Source organism: Nomascus leucogenys, chromosome 16, assembly GCF_006542625.1.
Source record: "Nomascus leucogenys isolate Asia chromosome 16, Asia_NLE_v1, whole genome shotgun sequence".
Lineage (NCBI taxonomy): Eukaryota > Metazoa > Chordata > Mammalia > Primates > Hylobatidae > Nomascus > Nomascus leucogenys.
This window is the reverse complement of record NC_044396.1, coordinates 47,028,397-47,052,441: the sequence shown is the minus strand read 5'-3', so window position 1 is coordinate 47,052,441 and position 24,045 is coordinate 47,028,397. Positions and strand designations below refer to the sequence as shown.

The following is a 24,045-nucleotide window of genomic DNA, read 5'->3' as shown; positions in this document are numbered from 1 at the left end:
CATTTATTTGCCATTATAAGCCTTGTGAAGTAGATAGTATTGTATTTTACAGGTGAAGAAATTGAGACTCCAGGGGTCAACTTCCTAAGCTCCCAGCTAGTACATGGTGAAAGCCTGTATTTGAACCAAGGGTAGCTCTGGGCTTTCAACCTGGCTTTGTCTGTTCCTTTGCTAGCTCAGCCTTACTAACACTATAGTCACAAAGCTCATAGGTTTTTATAAGATAATAATAATGTATTAATTGAATGGGTTATTCAATTATCAATTTGTTAGGCATGCATAATTTTTATTTATTAGCTGGGCATGGTGCGCCTGTAGCCTAGCTACTCTAGAAGCTGAGGTGGGAGGATCAATTGAGCTTGAGAGTTTCAGGCTGCAGTGAGCCATGATCACACCATTGCACTCCAGCCTGGGCAATAGAGCAGGACCTGGTCTCAAAAAATATATGTTATTTAACTTATGAAAGAAAGCTATACATTTATGTTTGAAGAAGAGATGTGAAGACATGGATCAGCTATTTTTGAATTTCAAAATAATAAGTTCACAAAAGCTATTATTAATGAAAATATTCAACACCCAAGGTGATTTACAAAGTTTAGCTGAGATACTATAAATGTTCCCAGAACATTTATAAACACAACATATATATATACACAAACGTATACATGTGTATGTATATCACTGAGTTAAATTTATAGATTGAAAATAGGAATATAAGTTATAAAAATAAACACAAATGTTTAACTGAATGTTCTTGTAATTATATACTTATATTGGGATTGCAAGATGAATACAATGCTATTTATTTTATTCTTTTCTTTTTGAATTTATAGGGCTTGGAAGTATTTTGCACAGAAGATGATCTGTGTTCCGACATCTACCTAAAGTTCTATGAACCTCAAGATAGAGATGATCTCTATTTTTACATTGCCACATACCTAGGTTTGGCGCTCACCCTTCATTGTTTTTTTTTTTTTTGAGACTGAGTCTTGCTCGGTCACCCAGGCTGGAGTGCAGTGACGCGATCTCGGCTCACTGCAACCTCCACCTCCTGGGTTCAAGTGATTCTCGTGCCTCAGCCTCCCGAGTAGCTGGGACTACAGGTGCCCGCCACCACGCCTGGCTAATTTTTTTTGTATTTTTAGTAGAGACAAGGTTTCTATTCATATGAAGGTAGTTCAACTCCTAAGGATCTGGGATAGGAAATAAGAGAAGAAAAATGCTATTTCTAGAATCGCCTCTTTGTGGTTCTAATTTCTTCTCATCAGTAACTGTAATTGCCAAAATAATATTTTTAAAATTCTGGGAAATATAAATTCACTTTGGTAATAGTTCATTCTGAATGTATGTTTTAAAAACTCTAGATAAATATATTTAAATGTTCTTATATTTTAACGTCCTCCAAATTGAATGGATTTTGAAGAATCCACTCAAGTATTTTTATGTTCAGTCAGGTCTTATATTAGTTTATGAGAACCAAGACTCAGTTTTGTACTGCGAGGCAGTGAGTTATTCATATGTTTGTGATCATTAATTGTGGTCAGAACCACAAAGCTGAAAGACTGCAAAAGGAACATGTGAACCTTCTATGCTCAATATACTGACTTTGGAGTGGAATTTGCTTTTAATTAATGGTATTTCCTCAGTTTTTCATGGAAAATGTGAATTTTCCCACCTTTGCCAGAGAAAATACTTATATTACGATATTATGATATTCAAGCCCAAAGTTTTTTTATTACGTTGCAAGGCTAAATTAAATTATTCTAATTTACAAAGTTGCTAGATAACTGGAAAGGAATTATCTTTAAAAATGGATTTTGGGGCTAGGCATGGTGGCTCAGGACTGTAATCCCAGCACTTTGGGAGGCCGAGGAGGGAGAATCTCTTGAGCCCAGGAGTTTGAGACCAGCCTGGGCAACATGGCTTGACCTCATCTCTACAAAAAAATTAAAAATTAGCTGGGACTGGTGGCGTGTGCCTGTAGTCCCAGCTACTCGAGAGGCTGACGTGGGAGGATTGCTTGAGCCTGGGAGGTCAAGGCTGCAGTGAACAGTGATCACACCACTGCAATTCAGCCTGGGTGACAGAGTGAGACCCTGTCTCAAAAAAAAAAAAAAAAAAATCATCTTAATGTGTTTGTTATTTTAGTGTACCACAAAACTATTTGTGAAATTTTTAGTAAAGTACATCTTCCCTTAGCAGTGAAATTTTACTTCAAGGAGGAATACTTGGCTTTCAGTAGGGAACACATTTTATTTTAAAGTAGGTTTATATATATATATAACTACTATATATAACTACTTATATATAGTTTATATATAGCTAGTATTTTGTTCATACATTAAGCTATTCAAGGTAACTTTATGTATAAGTATAGCTTTGTTACAAGTTTACTTTAATTTCCTGTCTCGTGATCTAGGTTTTTAAATTTTATTTTTTTTAACTATAACAAGATTACAATAAAAAGATCAACTTTCATGGTGAGTCCTAAAATCTCAAGCCAAAAACTTTGCCATGATCTAAAATATCCATCTTCTAAGAAACTGTCAGTTCTCACTGAGTTTATTCCTAAGATTGTTCATACTTTTTCTGAGGGGTTTCAAAAGTAGAAAATGAGGGGGAAGTGTGTTTTGATTTTTGAAGCCCTTTCCTAGTAGCTGATTAGAGAAGAAACTTTGTAAAAGTAAATGAGAATAAATATTAAGAGTTAAGATGCTTAATGCACCAGGAAAGGTTGAAAGCAGAATTTTCTGAACAAAATGGACAATCCACTTGTAGGACAGTTAATTCATTTTACACTCTGAATGGGAAATTCTCATTGCTGCGTTTATCTAAGATCTCATTTTTCCTGAGGTATTTCAGGGGGCAGGTCTGGTTCTTTTAGTTTGAGAATTGGTCCTCCTGCCAAATGCCTGTTTTCTTCTTTAACAATTTCTTTTCTTTTCCTTAGTCTTCGCATGCATAAATAATATGTAGTCACTGACAAATTAACAGTAGTACATCTCTTCCAGGCCTAAAAGAAAACTAAAAGATTGCTTTAATTTCATAAATAATAAAAGAAATAAGCTTTCCCAGATGGCCATGGGTTTTTAAATGCATGGAGACACAGCACATTTGGAGGGATTCTTTGTTACTGTATAAATATTACCTATTAACATGTAATATTTATATATTTGCTCTACACTTTTGTATTTGTTTAGGTTATATCATATTGTGGAGGGTAGTGTAATAGCTCAGTGTATTTAATAATTTCCCCTCCTTGATCTTGGAACTATTTATACATAGCTGAACAAATACTTTATGAAAACAAGTCAGCAGCCTACTTTTCTTTTTCTTACAATGCATTTTTCAAGAATGCATAGGAAGGGTCTACACGTTAAGCCCCTAGCTTTTGCATACTAAGTTTGTGAAGTTAAGTGGCAGACCTCGTGGGTCCTCTTTCCCCAGAGCACCATGTGGCAGAGCACACTGCTGAGAGCTACATGCTGCAGTGGCAGCGTGGACACCTTTCCAACTATCAGTACCTCCTTCACCTCAACAACCTGGCCGACCGCAGCTGCAACGACCTCTCCCAGTACCCTGTGTTTCCATGGATAATACATGATTATTCCAGCTCAGAACTAGGTAACTGCCACACGTGGAATTCTGACCAAGTTGAGTGGGGAGTGGTCAGCTATATTGTTTTTAAAGGAGAGAATAAATTCTATTTTATAATTGTGATGTGGCATGTGAACAAATTACAACTCATTTCAGTTGTATTGCTAAGGACTGCCAATTTCCATTCCAAGATACTATATAAGTGTTATATAACTGTTTCATGTATGTTTTTTCCACCATACTTCTTGAAGGACATACAGAGAAAAAATGGGCATGATTTTAATCCAGGGTTATTATTACCTATAAGTACCACGTTTTGAAATATTTGCTTCTCACTTTGAAAATTTCGCTCACCTTATCATATTATTTTTACAAATCACATTAAAAACTGTGATTATTTGTTACAGAACACTTGGAAAGTCCTGAAATAATCAAAGAAGAAAATAAAAATCATCCATAATTATATTACAGAGATAACCATTTTACCTTTGGGGCATATCTACTCTTCTCTTGCTACCTCAGATTATTTTAAGAAAAATGTAATTGTATTGTAACTTTATTTTGTAATATTTAAAAATTATATATTGTAAACAGTTAGTTCCTTCTGACACGTTATCTTGAGGCTTTGTACTTGAAAGAGATAATATATTTTCTAGAAATATGAGAATGTGTTTCTCTGAAAATATTTAGCTCACTAGTTCTCAAATAGGCTAATATTGCAGAATAATAATATTCACTAGAATTCGAACATAGAAAGTAAATCTTAGTAGAAGAATAATGGCTTTTAAAGTTCATTTTTTTGTTGTTGTTTTACTTGGAATATATATATGTTCCTTAATCAGAAACTTTTTTAAAAAAATTAATGTTCAGGGCATTGTTAAATTAGAGATATTGCTCTTAAGTGATTGTGTCTAACTTAAAATTGCTAACCTTTTCTTTACATCTATGTAAATAACTAAAAAAAATAACTCTCATGGATCGCTCTCAATTTTTAAAAAAACTTTTGTGGAAGTAAATGTGTATATTTGAATTAATTCAGGAGGTTAATGGTACTAAGTATAAGCTGAAGTTATTTACTGATTTGTGTTTATAGATTTGTCAAATCCAGGAACCTTCCGGGATCTTAGTAAGCCAGTGGGGGCCCTAAATAAGGAACGGCTGGAGAGACTACTGGTATGTGGACTTAGAGATTCTTGGTTTCTAAGCAACACGAGAAGCCATGGCCTGTGTTTTTATGGAAGGAAATTCGTTTCTCCAAGGCTTAGGGGAATTACACCAGTGACTCTACGTAGAGTTTTTTCTTACGTTTCTCCTGACCGTGAATTAGCTGCTCACCATTTGCATTTCTTGTCTACAGTTTAGGAAGGAGGAGGGCGACATGTTTACAGGTTCACTGAATTATTTTCATGAAGGCATTCTGTGGTAAATCGCATAAGAGACACATAAAATCAGTTCTATTTAATCTAGTGCCAACATTTTGTTACCATTAAGCCAGGGAAACCAAAATACTTGTCTCAGGAATGCTGTTTAGCCACAGATTTTCTTTCCCTCTTATCTTTTTCTTATCTGACAGAGAAATGAAGGAATATGGTATATCTATGTTATGATTTCTTTTAGGCTTTTACTACTTGTCAGTTATTATTTCATAGCCAACACTTAGCACTATTTTTTTTTTTTTTTTTCTGTATTCTAGACACGCTACCAGGAAATGCCTGAACCAAAGTTCATGTATGGGAGTCACTACTCTTCCCCGGGTTATGTACTTTTTTATCTTGTTAGGATTGGTAAGATTCTTTATCATCACCCCCAATTAAATTTTATTTCACTATATTCTTCAATGATTCTGTGATCTGACTTACCTCTGACTTTTTCCCCTCTAGCACCAGAGTATATGCTGTGCCTGCAGAATGGAAGATTTGATAATGCAGATAGAATGTTCAACAGGTTTGATACAAATGCCTCGCTTATCATTTTTAACACTTTCTGATTGCATATATACAACATACTTGTTTCAAAGCACTAGATATAATAAAAAAATTTAAAGAAATGTAAAAAATCACAAATTGTTCTATCTATTCCTCTCAGGCTTTTTCTAGACATGTGTATGTGTGTGTAAATGTGAGAACATATTTTAAGTACAGCTTTTTGTCCTGCCTTTTGTAGCCTAATATTAAATTTTAGAGTTTTTCCCATATTATTAGGTATTCTTCAAAACGATGATTCTTTTTTAAAATTATTGTATCACATTCTAACATATGCCATATTTTATGTCAACTTCTTTTCTCCATTGTTGGGCATTTAGATTGTTTCCCACACTTTATTATTCTTGATAATTTTGCTGTGAATTGAATACAGCTCCCTGTGTGTATTTAAATGGCTTTACTTTTTAAATTATAAAAGTAATATTTTCTTACCAAAAAATCAGCAACTATAAAAAAGGAAATAAGTTTACTTGGTATCCCACCACACTGAGATAATAATTGTTGTTAATTTTTTGGTATGTCCTTTTCATTTTTTTTTTGAACTCTACACATATCTAATAATAATTCATTTTGCAATGGGCCATTCAGATAGTGGTGCTAATCTTTTTTTTTTTTTTTTTTTTTTGAGACAGAGTCTCGCTCTGTCGCCCAGGCTGGAGTACAGTGGCGCAATCTCGGCTCACTGCAACCTCTGCCTCCCGGGTTCAAGCGATTCTCCTTCTTCAGTCTCCTGAGTAGGTGGGACTACAGGCGCATGCCACCACGCCCAGCTAACTTTTGTATTTTTAGTAGAGACGAGGTTTCACCATGTTGGCCAGGATGGTCTTGATCTCCTGACTTCGTGATCCACCCGCCTTGGCCTCCCAAAGTACTGAGATTACAGGCGTGAGCCACCGCGCCCTACCAGTGGTGCTAATATTTCAGTGTGTAGGCACCCTGCTCCATTTGACCCTTGGATGAGGCAATGTGTATATGGTAGCTAACGGTGTGGACTCGGACTCCATGCCCACTCCCGCCATGTGACCCTGGAGAAGTTACATAAACTCCCTGGGCCCCAGTGTTCCCTTTTGTTAAAGTGGGACATGCAGAGGGATGGTTAGAACTATGTGTGAATGACAAACAGAAGTTAATACAGGTAAAGTGTAGAACAGTCCCCAAGTGCATAGGAAATGCTGCCATTGCTATTTCCTTAGCTGAAAATAGGTGATTTTTTTTTCATATGTAGTATTGCAGAAACTTGGAAAAACTGTCTGGATGGTGCAACGGATTTTAAAGAGGTAAGCAGTTAATAAAGCTGATGAGTAACTGGACTTGGGGTTTCTAACTGCTTTAAAACATGTTTGTTGTTGTTCTTTTTTATTTTTCCCCGAAACTTTCAGTTAATTCCAGAATTCTATGGTGATGATGTGAGCTTTCTAGTCAATAGCCTGAAGTTGGATTTGGGAAAGAGACAAGGAGGACAGATGGTTGATGATGTGGAGCTTCCCCCTTGGGCCTCCAGTGAGTCCCCCCTTGGAAGTGGTAAGTAGTGCAATTTCAGTAATTATTTTATTGCTTAGATTTTTAAAAATCACAAGAAAATTCTCTATCTAAATAAGGAGATATGAGCCCTATTCCATATCAGAAGTATTCTGAGTCTATGATGTAAAAACATTAATATATATTTGAGAGACCTTAATGTGAAAATGATTCTTGCCACTTTTTTCCCCAAAAAACTTATATTTCATTTGATAGAAAAAAAAAACTGCATTAAGAAATCTGGACCTCTTACCTGTCCTAGAAGCTTTATATACATATAGATGGACAAGAGAAATGGGAGGAAAAAAATGAAGACTCCATGATTTTTTGATTGAATCTAATCTAATAGGTCCCGAGGACTTTCTCCAGAAGAGCAAAGATGCATTGGAAAGCAATTATGTGTCTGAACACCTTCACGAGTGGATTGATCTAATATTTGGCTACAAACAAAAAGGGAGTGATGCAGTTGGGGCCCATAATGGTAGGTAATATTCATTGAAATTTTATTTAGCATTGGGTGAATATTTAGCATTATTCATTTTCATTGGAAAATGAAAGCAAACAATACCAAGAAAAAAAAAATGAGGCCAAAGCAATTAGTCTTATTTCTTCAGCGGAAGCATGTTCTGTCAGACTCCAGTGTCCACTGGCTCCATGACCCTGGATCAGATATTTTTTTTGTTTTCTTTTTGAGATGGAGTCTTGCTCTGTCGCCAGGCTGGAGTGCAGTGACACAATCTTGGCTCACTGCAACTTCTGACTCCCTGGTTCGAGCGATTCTCCTGCCTCAGCCTCCCGAGTAGCTGGGATTACAGGCACCTGCCATCACACCCAGCTAATTTTTTGTATTATTTTTTGGTTGAGACGGGGTTTCACCATGTTGGCCAGGTTGGACTCAAACTCCTGACCTCAGGTGATCCGCCCATCTCGGCCTCCCAAAGTGCTGGGATTACAGGTTTGAGCCACTGCGCCCAGCCCCTGGATTAGATATTGAGTAACTGACGAGGAGGGAGGACTTTTGCCCAAATAACACCAAACTCATCCTGGCCCCAAGAGGTCTTTTTATAAAGTCTTCTAATTTTAGCATATACTCTACATCCCATTCAATAATTTCACTTAAAACTCTATTACAGTGTGATAGAACAGTGGCCTCAATTCCTATGGAAGACCCAGAGTTTCTTTTCCTTTTATTTTTCTTTTCTTTTCTTTTTTTTTTGAGACGGAGTCTTGCTCTGTTACCCAGGCTGGAGTGCAGTGGCGCAGTCTTGGCTCACTGCAACCTCTGGCTCCTGGGTTCAAGCAATCCTCCTGCCTCAGCCTCCCAAGTAGCTGCCAGAGTTTTTTTTAATTTAACAGAAAGAAAATAGCAGCAATATACCTTCTCTTCAGTTTCAATGCTTACCTTCTTCCACGTTTCTCATGTGTGTTTTCTTTTTTTAATAAATGAACTTACATATAATCCATATCTCCCATGTTCATAACAAGGAGCTGTAGCTGGAAATTCAGACCTAATTTTTTACATGGAAATTCCGTCTTATTAATTCTGTAAGTCATGCTTCCTCTCAGGAGAAAATAATGCTGGCTGAGATGACAGGTCCTCTACCTGACAAGTAGATTTTTGTTCATCTGAAGATAATATTCAAGTTGGTATTTACTGCAGTTGGATATTAGTCTGTTTTGCAAAGCGAATAGCAATTTCTTTGAACATGAGTTTTAAGTTGTTGCATTGTTTAGGTTCTAAACCGTGTATATTACATTGAAATAGCACATCTTTCAATAGTGCTTTGTATGTCTTTTTCAGTATTTCATCCCCTGACCTATGAAGGAGGTGTAGACTTGAACAGGTACTTATATGTCAATAAGGAGTTTCTACTTGAGTTATAAGATATGTCTTTATCTAAATTATTAATGTATTTATTTGAATGTTGAGGTATGGAAATTTTAAAATGAATTCTGTCTTGCTTTCACTATTGTGTTATTGAGCATCAGAAAATACTCTGAAGGTCTGTAATGAGGTTTAGACAATCGTGGTACATAGTTGCTGTCATTATTTGAGGGTTAATCCCTCCTATTGATCAGTACTATTTGAAATGCTTGCTTTCAAGGAACTCGAACCTAGTGGTTCACTACATTATTTGTATTCTGTCCCAAAGCATCCAGGATCCTGATGAGAAGGTAGCCATGCTTACGCAAATCTTGGAATTTGGGCAGACACCAAAACAACTATTTGTGACACCACATCCTCGAAGAATCACCCCAAAGTTTAAAAGTTTGTCCCAGACCTCCAGTTATAATGCTTCTATGGCAGATTCCCCAGGTAAGTTTTGTAAAGAGAATAAACGTGAGCACCTTTTGTTTCTCTTCTGTGATGAAGATGTTTCTGAAGAGGAGATAAGACATATACTTTTGTGCTACCTAGAGATCATTGTGTCCTCCGGCCTTATTGCAGTTCTCCTGAAAACAAATACCTGTTTTTGCTGATGTTGTTTGTTTTCAGCTATAGACTATAAGGGAAATCAAATCGCTTTTATTTTCTGGCAATTGAATATGAGTGAAATTTGGCCATATATGTTTTGATGTCGTTCTCTTTCTCTTCTGTGGTTTTGAAGCTGGTGTTTGATCCTTAGCTATTCGCCTTTTCATTCTTACAGTCCTGGCTGTCCAGTCTGCCTTCCCAGTCACTGTAAGCCCTGCTGTCTTCCAGAAGGGACTTTCTCTGGCCCTAATTATGCTCTTCTATACCGACATACAGATTTTTTTTTTTTTTTGAGACGGAGTCTTGCTCTGTCCCCCACGCTGGAGTACAGTGGCGCCATCTCCGCTCACTGCAAGCTCTGCCTCCCGGGTTCACGCCATTCTCCTGCCTGAGTAGCTGGGACTACAGGCGCCTGCCACCACGCCTGGCTAATTTTTGTATTTTTAGTAGAGACAGGGTTTCACTGTGTTAGCCAGGATGGTCTCGACCTCCTGACCTCATGATCTACCCTCCTCAGCTTCCCAAAGTGCTGGGATTATAGGCCTAAGCCACCGCGCTCGGCCCCACATACATCTTGAATTCAAAGTGCTCTCTCTTCTTCATTGGATTTCACTTATTTAACATTTCACAAACATTTACAGGGTATCTGTTCTGCGCTGGGCATGTGCTAGGCACTAAATTGACCTTGACCCAGTTCTCACATCTAATATTTGGAAAGGTAGGAAAGAACACTCACCTTTCTCCAGTTACCCAGGTTTTAGATTTTATATAAGACAACTTCAAACCTACAGGTTTCCAGAAGGAGGTTGACACTCTGTGGAGCCTTGGGAGCAAAATCACTTTTTATCTCCAATCCTCCTGTCTGTTCCAAGGACATCCAGACATTTTAGGCATACATAGCTGAGCATTCTCTCAAGCATGGAGAAATAGCTTCCCGGAGTTACATGACCCAGGGGTAGCTTCTTTAAAAGAGAATACTTTAGAGGATTAAATCATGAAGATCACAGGATTATCTTGTGATGCTGTTTCAAACTGCACTCTGCTTAGTCACCAGGCCATAACCACTGTCATGTGATTGTTTTAAGAGGGTAACTGTTTCAGCCCTTCTTAAAGCAGAAGTAAAAGGATTACTCCTGCCAGAAGCCCTTGCAGTAATTGATTTCATCTCTGCTTTCCCCACCCCAAACCAAAACAAAACTGTCGCATTCTTAGGCAACTGTCAGGTTTTTGAAAGAATGTTGACAAGGAAATGATGACTCAGTCTTGTATTTCCCCAAATTCATAAGTTAGAGGCCAAGTGAAAACTTTGCAAACATTGATAAAAGTATAAAAAAACTCTAGTATTATTCAAAGATACATTTTATCTTTCTCTATACAGTTTTTTCCTTGACTAACATGGAACCATCTAACAGGTACATTTCAAAGCAGTTATATTGTGACAGGGTGTTTCGTTTCTTAGTTGTTTGATTTTAATAGAAAATATTGCGAATCTGATGCTGTTGCCTGTTGGTAACTTAGCTGACTTAGTGAAAATTTAATGTAGTCTCTCCAGGTGAAGAGTCTTTTGAAGACCTGACCGAAGAAAGCAAAACACTGGCCTGGAATAACATCACCAAACTGCAGTTACACGAGCACTATAAAATCCACAAAGAGTAAGAATATCTCTGCTTCTTCTCAGCAGCTGATAGTCCTGGCAAAAGTTAGGGTCTTGGCATGGGATTAAACTGTTGTAAGCTGAGTCAGAGGGAAATTCCCTTTCAATGTTGTCTTTATTTTTAAAAATCTCCCCAAAATGTCTATAGTGATCTCCACCTGAGGTGGATGTAGTAGGGAAAGTTTGGCACGAAATGATTTGTGATGGCTACCATGCTGTCATTTCTGCAGTCCATCACTTCAGAGTATAAGATGTGGTCAGCAGAGAGCAGCCAGTTTTGTGCCTCTCAAATTGGAGTACACAGCTCCTTGAATCTTTGATGGGAGAAGTGTGATGTATATCCCACAAGTGTGGAATTTACACATAATGTAGACAAAAAGGCACCTTTTAAAAAAAATTAGCTCTCAGAGAACATTGCAAAGTTCACATGAATTTTAAAAACAATAATTATAACAATAATTATGCTTCTAAGAAATTGGGCTTGTTGCTGTTGGACCCAGAGATGATATGTGTGTTCTCTGCCCTCTGTCATTAAGACCTTCATGTTCTCTGGTAGAAAGGCTTGAGAAGCACTGACCTAGCCTGTTCGTCCTGCTACAGAGAGGAAACCCAGGTCCATAGACTAGGCCCCACCTTGCTCCATGACCATAGACAGCCACTCCGGCATACTAGTCATGGGTGGAGCTGGGCATGCTTCTCTGCATTAGATGGATGGCTTCACGTCACAGTCCAGCTTCCTGAAGAGAAACAAGGAGTTATGGCTGATTCTTGATGACAATGGCTGTCTTTTCTCAACTTCTCTAAATGGCACATAGGAAGGGACCTTGTAATCCAAGGTAGTGAAGACTGAATGATCCTTTAAGAGGACAGGCTGGAACCAATTTTCTCATCATTGAATAGTCACTGAGTAAATTAGCTTCAGTAATGAGCAAGTGAAGTGACTGTGAAGAAGAGTTTGTTCTTTTGGTGATGGTCAAATGAGGGGGAATAGAAGGAGAAGAGTTTTCCAGTTGCCAGAAATTGTCAGGACTATGTGAAGCATTGCATGTGGAACACAGGGAAGCAAAGAGTGGGTATGTTTTTTAGCCACAGGTGTTGCCAGAACATTAGAAGGTGCCAAGCAGTGATTTGGTAATGGCAGGTTAATGCTGGGACAGATCCGGCAGACATGCTGTGAAGAAAAAAATTAAGGACACTTGGTAAAATTAAATCAAGGACATGAAACAAAGAGGGTATCCTAACACATGATGAGTAGTAATTTGTGAAACTTTGTTTTTGAGCAGAGCAGTTACTGGAATCACGGTCTCTCGCAATGGATCTTCAGTCTTCACAACATCCCAAGGTCAGTGTTCCTCCCTGAAAGGCGGCTTAACCAAAATCCTAGAATGTCTTCAGTTCTTTATTATTTAGCTCGTGGTCAAGGACTGCACTTGCATGTGCTGCCTCCACATAAAGTAAACTTAGAGCAGTTCCTTTGTGGTACATTACATAGAGTTTCATGGTAATTTGCCAAAAATAATAATGAAACATCTTTCTGTTGCTGATGAGGTTTCCCAGAGTTGAGGGTAGAGGACAGAAACAGCCTCCTTTGCACACCCTTGCTGGGTCAGGCCCTTCCCGCCTGCCATTAAGAGGTGCCCTGTCCACTTGTTGGGGTTGGCTGTGAGTAGCAAGTGCTGTATCAGAAGTTGGTGTGTGCCTGTCAGCATGTGGAGATGCAGATTTGCTGTTACGGTTTGCAGTTTTGTCATTCAGTGTATATTTCTTCGCGATATTTGATTTAGCTCAAAATCAAATTCATGTATTATTTAATATGCTTATACATTATCAAAATTATAAAAACCCTTGCAGTGTGTCATTGATATGACTTACAGCTATAAAGCAGAAAGCATCCCTTACTATATACACCATTGTTCTCTCCCTGGTAGTCTGCATTATATATTATTTATTAAAGTATGTCTTGGCCTTGTCATGTTGAGAGCACTGTGTTGGCATTCTAGAAGATGCAGAGATGAAAGGGTAGTATCTTTGCTTCCTGCATCCATGAGAAAATAACTCGTTCTGACAAAGTTTGTAACTTTTTAAAGTAAGGCTACTCGTTCATTAGTCTTTATCATGGGAAATTATATTTTTTTCATTCATTAAGACAAGGTGCTATCCAATTAAACACTTTCAGGAAAATCAGAATTACTACTCTCAGATTCTGTTATAATTGTTTATGATCTGTAGCATTTCATTCTGTTCTTTTTCAAATACTGTCTTGGATTGTATATAAAAAAATTTTCCACAAAGCATGGAAGTGATTCTACACAGTAGACCGAAAGGAAGTTCACGTGCAGTTCCCAAACTGGGCCACATCAGGGTCACAGAGGCACTTCTCTGATAGAAGGAAGCAATCTGTATTTTGCCAGGATTTCTACCTGTGGAGTTTGCCAAAATTTATAGCCTCAGACAAAATGCTTTATCTTTAAGCAAAACCTGTGTTCTTAGCAGGATTTGTCTGGGATGGCTTGTTAAATCGTTCAGCTCAGTTGTACTTGTATGACCTTGTTAACCATGAATTTGATGAGTGTTGTGGCTTCAAACCACTGAGGCTTATTAAGCGTTATGTCACTCCTTGTGGATTTTCCCAATAGAAGAGAGAGAGGGTTTTTTTTTTGTGTTTTTTTGTTTGTTTGTTTTTTATTTTTGAGACAGTCTTGCTCTGTCGCCCAGGCTGGAGGGCAATGGCGCGATCTTGGCCCACTGCAACCTCCGCCTCCTGGGTTCCAGCGATTCTCCCGCCTGAGCCTCCCGAGTAGCTGGGATCACAGGCAACCACCATTGTGCCTGGCTAGTTTTTGTGTATTTGTAGAGACGGGGTTTTACCATGTTGGCCAGGTTGGTCTTGAACTCCTGACCTCAGGTGATCTGCCTGCCTCAGCCTCCCAGCGTGCTGGGATTACAGGCATGAGCCACCGTGCTGGCTGAGAGAGTTTAAAAATAAAGTCAAAAGCTTTTGTTTTTTCTGTTTGTTTCTTCTCATATTTAGATTTTCATAATTCATATTACTGATTTATATGTATCCTGATGGTCACCCCAAAGTTACATATCTTCTTCTAGTATACAGTATGTTTAGGTATGTGGGCATGCACAGAACCCACCACTTATGAGCTTAGCTTTTACTGCAGTCTTTAACATGATTACCTCTAGTACAGGGGATCTTTGATTTCAAGAAAAACACCTTTTTTTTTGCTTTATTGTCTTCTTTTTCCATTTTTTTGGTTCCCTGACTGAGAAATGAACCCAAGCCGCTGCAGTGAGAGCACCAAATCCTAACCACTAGACATCAGGGAGAGAAAAACATCTTTATATAACTGACTGGTTTATGTTTTTTTTTTGTAGGATGTCCCAAATTAATCATCTTAAATAGATTTTGTGGTGAATGCTCAGAATTGCCTAAGAGAATCAAAAGCAAGTTTGGGAAGACTATCAGATCTAATTATACTGCTCAAGGGAAAGTTCAAGTGATACTGTGTTTATTCTTCTGTTTTCATTTTCAAATTAATGCTGAAGAGTGTCTTATTGAGGCTCATGTTTATAAATTAGGAATTCTGTGTGTTGGGGTTGCAAAAATTGGGTTGAATTATTAAGTTATACTGTGCAGAAGAAATTATTTAAAGATCATTCCGACATCATGTTGTGTAAGTTAGAAAATAGATTGTTACATATCTCAAATATAGGATGTTCGAAGCACATTAGAGCCTTGTAATTTGTGAGTCTTGGGGTTTTTTTTTATTATTATTATACTTTAAGTTTTAGGGTACATGTGCACAATGTGCAGGTTTGTTACATATGTATACATGTGCCACGTTGGTGTGCTGCACCCATTAACTCTTCATTTAACATTAGGTATATCTCCTAATGCTATCCCTCCCCCCTCCCTCCACCCCACAACAGGCCCCTGTGTGTGATGTTCCCCTTCCTGTGTCCATGTGTTCTCATTGTTCAATTCCCACCTATGAGTGAGAACATGCAGTGTTTGGTTTTTTGTCCTTGCGATAGTTTGCTGAGAAGGATGGTTTCCAGCTTCATCCATGTCCCTACAAAGGACATGAACTCATCATTTTTTATGGCTGCATAGTATTCCATGGTGTATATGTGCCTCTTAATCCAGTCTATCGTTGTTGGACATTTGGCTTGGTTCCAAGTCTTTGCTATTGTGAATAGTGCCACAATAAACATACGTGTGCATGTGTCTTTATAGCAGCATGATTTATAATCCTTTGGGTATATACCCAGTAATGGGATGGCTGGGTCAAATGGTATTTCTAGTTCTAGATCCCTGAGGAATCGCCACACTGACTTCCACAATGGTTGAACTAGTTTACAGTCCCACCAACAGTGTAAAAGTGTTCCTATTTCTCCACATCCTCTCCAGCACCTGTTTTTCCTGACTTTTTAATGATGGCCATTCTAACTGGTGTGAGATGGTATCTCATTGTGGTTTTGATTTGCATTTCTGTGATGGCCAGTGATGATGAGCATTTTTTCATGTGTCTGTTGGCTGCATAAATGTCTTTTTTGAGAAGTGTCTGTTCATATCCTTTGCCCACTTTTTAATGGGGTTGTTTGTTTTTTTCTTGTAAATTTGTTTGAGTTCATTGTAGATTCTGGATATTAGCCCTTTGTCAGATGAGTAAGTTGCAAAAATTTTCTCCCATTCTTTAGGTTGCCTGTTCACTCTGATGGTGGTTTCTTTTGCTGTGCAGAAGCTCTTTAGTTTAATTAGATCCCATTTGTCAATTTTGGCTTTTGTTGCCATTGCTTTTGGTGTTTCAGACGTGAAGTCCTTGCCCATGCCTATGTCCTGAATGGTATTGCTTAGGTTTTCTTCTAGGGTTTTTATGGTGTTAGGTCTAACATGTGAGTCTTTAATCCATCTTGAATTAATTTTTGTATAAGGTGTAAGGAAGGGATCCAGTTTCAGCTTTCTACATATGGCTAGCCAGTTTTCCCAGCACCATTTATTAAATAGGGAATCCTTTCCCCATTGCTTGTTTTTGTCAGGTTTGTGAAAGATCAGATGGTTGTAGATGTGTGGTATTTCTGAGGGCTCTGTTCTGTTTCATTGGTCTATATCTCTGTTTTGGTACCAGTACCATGCTGTTTTGGTTACTGTAGCCTTGTAGTATAGTTTGAAGTCAGGTAGCATGATGCCTCCAGCCTTGTTCTTTTGGCTTAGGATTGACTTGGCGATGCGGGCTCTTTTTTGGTTCCATATGAACTTTAAAGTAGTTTTTTCCAATTCTGTGAAGAAAGTCATTGGCAGCTTGATGGGGATGGCATTGAATCTATAAATTACCTTGGGCAGTATGGCCATTTTCACGATATTGATTCTTCTTAACCATGAGCATGGAATGTTCTTCCATTTGTTTGTATTCTCTTTTATTTCACTGAGCAGTGGTTTGTAGTTCTCCTTGAAAAGGTCCTTCACATCCATTGTAAGTTGGATTCCTAGGTATTTTATTCTCTCTGAAGCAATTATGAATGGGAGTTCACTCATGATTTGGCTCTCTGTTTATCTGTTATTGGTGTATAAGAATGCTTGTGATTTTTGCACATTGATTTTGTATCCTGAGACATTGCTGAAGTTGCTTATCAGCTTAAGGAGATTTCGGGCTGAGACAATGGGGTTTTCTAGATATACAATCATGCCATCTGCAAACAGGGACAATTTGACTTACTTTTTTCCTAATTGAATGCCCATTATTTCCTTCTCCTGCCTAATTGCCCTGGCCAGAACTTCCAACACTATGTTGAATAGGAGTGGTGAGAGAGGGCATCCCTGTCTTGTGCCAGTTTTCAAAGGGAATGCTTCCAGTTTTTGCCCATTCAGTATGATATTGGCTGTGGGCTTGTCATAGATAGCTCTTATTATTTTGAGATACGTCCCATCAATACCTAATTTATTGAGAGTTTTTAGCATGAAGGTTGTTGAATTTTTTCAAAGGCCTTTTCTGCATCTATTGAGATAATCATGTGGTTTTTGTCTTTGGTTCTGTTTATATGCTGGATTACGTTTATTGATTTTCATGTGTTGAACCAGCCTTGCATCCCAGGGATGAAGCCCACTTGATCATGGTGGATAAGCTTTTTGATGTGCTGCTGGATTCACTTTGCCAGTATTTTATTGAGGATTTTTACATCAATATTCATCAAGGATATTGGTCTAAAATTCTCTTTTTTGGTTGTGTCTCTGCCAGGCTTTGGTATCAGGATGATGCTGGCCTCATAAAATGAGTTAGGGAGGATTCCCTCTTTTTCTATTGATTGGAAGTTTCAGAAGGAATGGTACCAGCTCCTCCTTGTACCTCTGGTAGAATCCTGCTGTGAATCCATCTGGTCCTGGACTTTTTTTGGTTGGTAAGCCATTAATTATTGCCTCAATTTCAGAGCCTGTAATTGGTGTATTCAGAGATTCAACTTCTTCCTTGTTTAATCTTGGGAGGGTGTATGTGCCAAGGAATTTATCCATTTCTTCTAGATTTTCTAGTTTATTTGCATAGAGGTGTTTATAGTATTCTCTGATGGTAGTTTGTATTTCTGTGGGATCGGTGGTGATATCCCCTTTGTTATTTTTTATTGCATCTATTTGATTCTTCTCTCTTTTCTTCTTTATTAGTCTTGCTAGTGGTCTATCAATTTTGTTGATCTTTTCAAGAAACCAGCTCCTGGATTCATTGATTTTTTGAAGGGTTTTTTGTGTCTCTATTTCTTTCAGTTCTGCTCTCATCTTAGTTATTTCTTGCCTTCTGCTAGGTTTTGAATGTGTTTGCTCTTGCTTCTCTAGTTCTTTTAATTGTGATGTTAGGGTGTCAATTTTAGATCTTTCCTGCTTTCTCTTGTGGGCATTTAGTGCTATAAATTTCCCTCTACACACTGCTTTGAATGTGTCCCAGAGATTCTGGTATGTTGTGTCTTTGTTCTCATTGGTTTCAAAGAACATCTTTATTTCTGCCTTCATTTTGTTATGTACCCAGTAGTCATTCAGGAGCAGGTTGTTCAGTTTCCATGTAGTTGAGTGGTTTTGAGTGAGTTTCTTAATCCTGAGTTCTAGTTTGATTGCACTGTGGTCTGAGAGACAGTTTGTTATAATTTCTGTTGTTTTACGTTTGCTGAGGAGAGCTTTACTTCCAACTATGTGGTCAATTTTGGAATAGGTGTGGTGTGGCGCTGAAAAGAATGTATATTCTGTTGATTTGGGGTGGAGAGTTCTGTAGATGTCTATTAGGTCCGCTTGGTTCAGAGCTGAGTTCAATTCCTGGATATCCTTGTTAATTTTCTGTCTTGTTGATCTGTCTAATGTTGACAGTGGGGTTAAAGTCTCCCATTATTGTGTGGGCGTTTAAGTCTCTTTGTAGGTCACTAAGGAGTTGCTTTATGAAACTGGATGCTCCTGTATTTAGGATAGTTAGTTCTTCTGTTTGAATTGATCCCTTTACCATTATGTAATGACCTTCTTTGTCTCTTTTGATCTTTGTTGGTTTAAAGTCTGTTTTATCGAGACTAGGATTGCAACCCCTGCCTTTTTTTGTTTTCCATTTGTTTGGTAGATCTTCCTCCATCCCTTTATTTTGAGCCTATGTGTGTCTCTGCACGTGAGATGGGTTTCCTGAATACAGCACACTGATGGGTCTTGACTTTTTATCCAATTTGCCAGTCTGTGTCTTTTAATTGGAGCATTTTGCCCATTTACATTTAAGGTTAGTGTTGTTTTGTGTGAATTTGATCCTGTCATTATGATGTTAGCTGGTTATTTTGCTCGTTAGTTGATGCAGTTTCTTCCTAGCCTCGATGGTCTTTACAATTTGGCATGTTTTTGCAGTGGCTGGTACCAGTTGTTCCTTTCCATGTTTAGTGCTTCCTTCAGGAGCTCTTTTAGGGCAGGCCTGATGGTGACAGAATCTCTCAGCATTTGCTTGTCTGTAAAGGATTTTATTTCTCCTTCACTTATGAAGCTTAGTTTGGCTGGGTATGAAATTCTGAGTTGAAAATTCTTTTCTTTAAGAATGTTGAATATTGGCCCCCACTCTCTTCTGGCTTGTAGAGTTTCTGCCGAGAGATCAGCTGTTAGTCTGATGGGCTTCACTTTGTGGGTAACCCGACCTTTCTCTCTGGCCGCACTTAACATTTCTTATATGTCTACTTCTCATTATTAGATTCCACCCTGAAGATGTTTTCTAAAGAATCAAAAACGCTACAAAGAAGTATATCATTTTCAAATATGGTGAGTTCATTTTACTAGTATTATGATAGAAATCCGTGTAGTAGTTTGTTTTATACACACACATACAATAATACTTTATTTCTCCCAAAACAATTGAGTTTATTCCCATGTGGTAAACCTACCAAATACCTTAGTTAGATTACTTCTAATTTCAATTTAAAATTTCTTTCAGGTTGCCACTTTCTCGTACTGTTGTGATTTCATTTTTAGCTTAAAATACTTGGAGAGCTACCCAGTAGAATTCTGCTGAATAAACCTTTCCTTTTTTTAGCTGTCAGACTAAATGTTATGTGCTACTTAATTTATGCATCTCTGAGTTGGTGGGATATCTAATATGATAAAACCAATTCTTCTGAAAGAACACATCTTATTTTTAATGTAAATCATGCAAAAGATCTGGAATTCTCTAAAGAATTTTGGAAGGTTTTCTTACCCACACAAGTCTGTAGTCCAGAGGGGGTATTTTCTTTCTTGAGGATCATCCCCAGCCTGCCCCCAACTGGAGATTTACTCCAGAGTGTGAGTGGGCTTCTTCCAGCCCAGGGCAGGACCCTGGAGAGTCATCAGGCTAGGTCATAAATACCCTTGACATACGTGGACCTTCCTTTCTGCATTTTGGAAAAAACTCTACAGCTGGAATTAGCCAGTTGAGAAAATCTGTGTAAATAGGAGGAGAGTCACCATAAAGATAATTTGAGCATTAATTTTTGGGAGAACTTATAAGATAGCTTTACTATGTTAGAGACTTACTAATTATTATAGATTGTTAATGTCAAATCATTTGTATTTCAGGCTTTATCATCTTGTTTACTTTTACCAGGAGATGCCACTGTCATAACTTCTTCATGGGATAATAATGTGTATGTATCTGTGCACCCTGCTCTGTGATTCCACGTGCAGAATAGCTGCCTCTGTGGACACGAGGTGTGAAAAGCCAGAAGCTTTCCCTGCCAGGACACAGTGCTATTTTCTAAAGGGAACAGATATTAGAGATGACGACAGTATGGTTGGATTTGAATATGATTACTTGGATTGAATAATTTCTCCAGTTGGAGTCTGTTTTTCTCTAAGTTTTAAATTGAGGTGAAAACACAGATGAGCCAGACATGGAAATTTCTAATTTTAAATTCAATTTTGAATATTTTGATTTAGTAATTTGAGAACAAGCAATTTGTAATTCTAGTGAGCCGTAGTAAGTATAGAATGAAAAAACATAACGTTTCTTTAATATATGTTTAGGAGCCTTAAAATTAAGCCAGACTACTGTTTTAATACTTCTCATTATCTTTTAGCTATTTTTATTCCATAGCATTTGGAAGACGCCAGGACACATTAATGGGACATGATGATGCTGTTAGTAAGATCTGTTGGCATGACAACAGGCTATATTCTGCATCGTGGGACTCTACAGTGAAGGTTCATATATAATTAAAAAAAATTTTTTAACTTGGTATGCTATATGGCATATATATAATTTTTAGCTTAAAATGTACAGATATTATAAGCCACTCAACTACCTGTTGTTAATGTGTTCAGTCACTTCACTGTTTTTCACAAAGCATGTGAGTGTAAGCATATTGAATGTTATTGCCTGTGTTTAAAAAATATGTATAAAATATATCTATAATATATAATTTGTATTTAAAATATAATATCTGTTATATATTACATATATTTATATATTTTTTATTTATATAATACATATTATATATATATTTTAAACACAGGCAATAACATTCCATATCCTTACGTATCACATACTTTGTGATATGTACATTCTTTTTATTTTTTGTTTAAAAAAAAACACTTCCTTTTTTTTTTTTTTTTTTTTTTTTTAAGAGACAGTGTCTTGCTCTGTTACCTAGACTGGGGCTAGAGTGCAGTGGTGGGAATTATAGCCACTTCTTAATATAATAAGAAGTTTATCATGTTTTCTGTACTGTATATTCCATTGTGGGGTGGATGGTCTAGCATTCATTCAATAGCAGAGTTAGAAAGAAATGTATAGTAGCAGCCCCTTTCATCTGCCATGATCAGAAATATTAGTTGATTATAATTAATTAGAAAATGTCAAGTAAAAGTGAGGAATCATTAAAAGACACATTTTATTTAAACTTAAAATATCTGAATGCACGTTCATTCACCATTCTTTCGATAGGAGTATGTTCGGTCTTTTCTTTGAAATCTTACATAAACCGCGCCAGCTTTCGTTATTTTCAGTTTCTATTTTGTGTTGGTGTAAAAGAAAGCAAGAACCTAAAATTGTTAGAATTCCTCCAGGAGTTTTTCAGAATTTTTCTTCCATTCTTTTAGATGAGTTTATTTGCCTGTACCTATTTTTAGTTATTTTGGGGGTAACATCCTTTTTGGTCCTCTCAAAACATTAATAGTGTTCTCAAGACACTGTAACACTTCTACACTCATATTTCCTTAGCTCACATACTAAAGTCACATGATTACAGCAGCAAGTGCAGGTGATAGAAACACACAGGTACAAACAAGGGACAGTAAGCAAGCACATGCTGGTGGGAAAAGTGCAGGCATAGGGAGGAGGAGCTGGAGCACTGTGCAGCTTAACTTTATTGGCAAGTCTGTTAAATGGAAATTGAGCAGAGGAGTTTTTCTTGAATGCACTAGAAATGACTTTTTGTTAAATGTTTGAAAATACCTTCTGCAATGTATTCCATCGTAGGTGTGGTCTGGTGTTCCTGCAGAGATGCTAGGCACCAAAAGACACCATTTTGACTTGCTGGCTGAGCTGGAACATGATGTCAGTGTGAGTACCAGCAACAAACTGCAGAAAACTGACCTTAAAAGTCTAGGGGTTGGGCTGGAAGGTTTTTGGTTTTGTTGATGTTGTTTTGCTTTATTTGGTTAATGGAAGATTATAGGCTAAATCTCAGTTCATTTCTTTGTGTTGACTTTAGGTTTCCAAGTCTACTTTGTTTTGTTTTATTTTTTTCTCCAAGTTACCTCTTTGCACATTTTCCTGAGAATTAGCTACCATCCAACTAGAATTCCAAAATAGTAGTTTCTGAGAAGGACGTTGAATATTTGGTACCCTCAAACTCTTTGAGACAACAAGATAGGGCCTATGATCCTTCATGTTTTCTGATCCAGAAGGTGGAAGGGAACCATCTGTCCAGGAGAGACTCATCCAACAGTGGGGGACAGTGAGCAGCTGTCTAGGATGGTCAAGTGCACTCAGTTCTCACTTGCTCAGTTTTCTCCGGGTCATGCTGCTGCATCTTATGCTGTAGTTGACAGTACTGCCTTTTCTCTAAGGTTGTGAACTGATGCCTGATTTCCATGGGCTTCAGATTAGCTGAGTTTGAGAAATATTTAGTATGTAATTCATGATGATACGCAAGTAGAGCCTCGAGAGATTCCCCTACTCCCACAAATCCCTCAAATAATCATGGACTGGCTGTGCTTCAGGCAGTTTGGCGGCTCACTATAATTTATTATTCATAGAGTTATCTTTCTGAGACTGTCAGTTTTAAGCTATTTTAAAACAGCATTACCTTTACTCTAGCAATACTTCATTTCTTCTTGTATTCACTAGCTTATAAAGAATTTAATTTCATTTTTAAAATGTTATTATTCAGTAGGATGATGCTGAAATACATCTGCATTAGCAACACCAGCACACTGCACAATAGTTTAATTTATATCATGATGACTACATATTTGAATCAGACTAGAGAAACATAGCTAATGACCATAAATCTAAATGGAATATGTATCAATGTGTTCTCTTCCTTAGGTAGATACAATCAGTTTAAATGCTGCAAGCACACTGTTAGTTTCCGGCACCAAAGAAGGCACAGTGAATATTTGGGACCTCACAACGGCCACCTTAATGCACCAGATTCCATGCCATTCAGGGATTGTATGTGACACTGCTTTTAGCCCAGGTAGATATTATCCTTTTTGAAACAGATAATACTAGGTAAATTAGAATTTCGAAATAAACAATATTGTTAATTTTGAAATAAACAATAAAATTTACAAAGAAAAACACTATTTGCTGATAAAAGAGGTTTTGCCAATAGCTAACACTGCTTTATGCCAGGATACAGTATACTTGTGGCATTTGTATCAGGTAGAAAAGCAGGACTGGGTATTTTTAATTCCTCAACTCATTAGAGAAATTAATTTAAGATAAAAATGAACTCATAATCAAAGGGTCATCTCATCCCTCCATCTTGGAAAGAGCTGGAACCATTTCAAGGAGAGGAAGTCGTTGCTTAAGTACAACGATTTTGAAGAAAACAAATGTGGAGATTAGGCCACTGGACTCAGAAATAAAATCCAGAATAACGTAAACCACATTCTGAAGCTGTCACTCATATCTGAGTCTCACCTTGTGTTGCAGATAGTCGCCATGTCCTCAGCACAGGAGCAGATGGCTGTCTTAATGTCATTGATGTGCAGACAGGAATGCTCATCTCCTCCATGACATCAGATGAGCCCCAGAGGTATAGTTTGTGAGTTACTGGGGGCGAAGACATTTACAGACACGTTCATGATCACTTCATTTGGGCTT

At 37.6% G+C, this 24,045-nt stretch overlaps 1 protein-coding gene across 1 annotated transcript in view; it reads left to right on the top strand.

The window, feature by feature from the left end:
- Positions 1-24,045, top strand: part of NSMAF (neutral sphingomyelinase activation associated factor) — an 81,320-nt gene that overhangs the window by 54,937 nt on the left and 2,338 nt on the right. Inside the window, 18 exon segments of the mRNA XM_030795366.1 lie at positions 834-942; positions 3,448-3,624; positions 4,691-4,770; positions 5,291-5,381; positions 5,478-5,541; positions 6,805-6,856; positions 6,959-7,079; positions 7,447-7,578; positions 8,899-8,941; positions 9,251-9,414; positions 11,126-11,225; positions 12,511-12,569; positions 19,429-19,496; positions 20,289-20,356; positions 20,789-20,912; positions 22,189-22,272; positions 23,263-23,413; positions 23,875-23,977. Coding sequence (XP_030651226.1) covers positions 834-942; positions 3,448-3,624; positions 4,691-4,770; positions 5,291-5,381; positions 5,478-5,541; positions 6,805-6,856; positions 6,959-7,079; positions 7,447-7,578; positions 8,899-8,941; positions 9,251-9,414; positions 11,126-11,225; positions 12,511-12,569; positions 19,429-19,496; positions 20,289-20,356; positions 20,789-20,912; positions 22,189-22,272; positions 23,263-23,413; positions 23,875-23,977 — 1,790 coding nt within the window.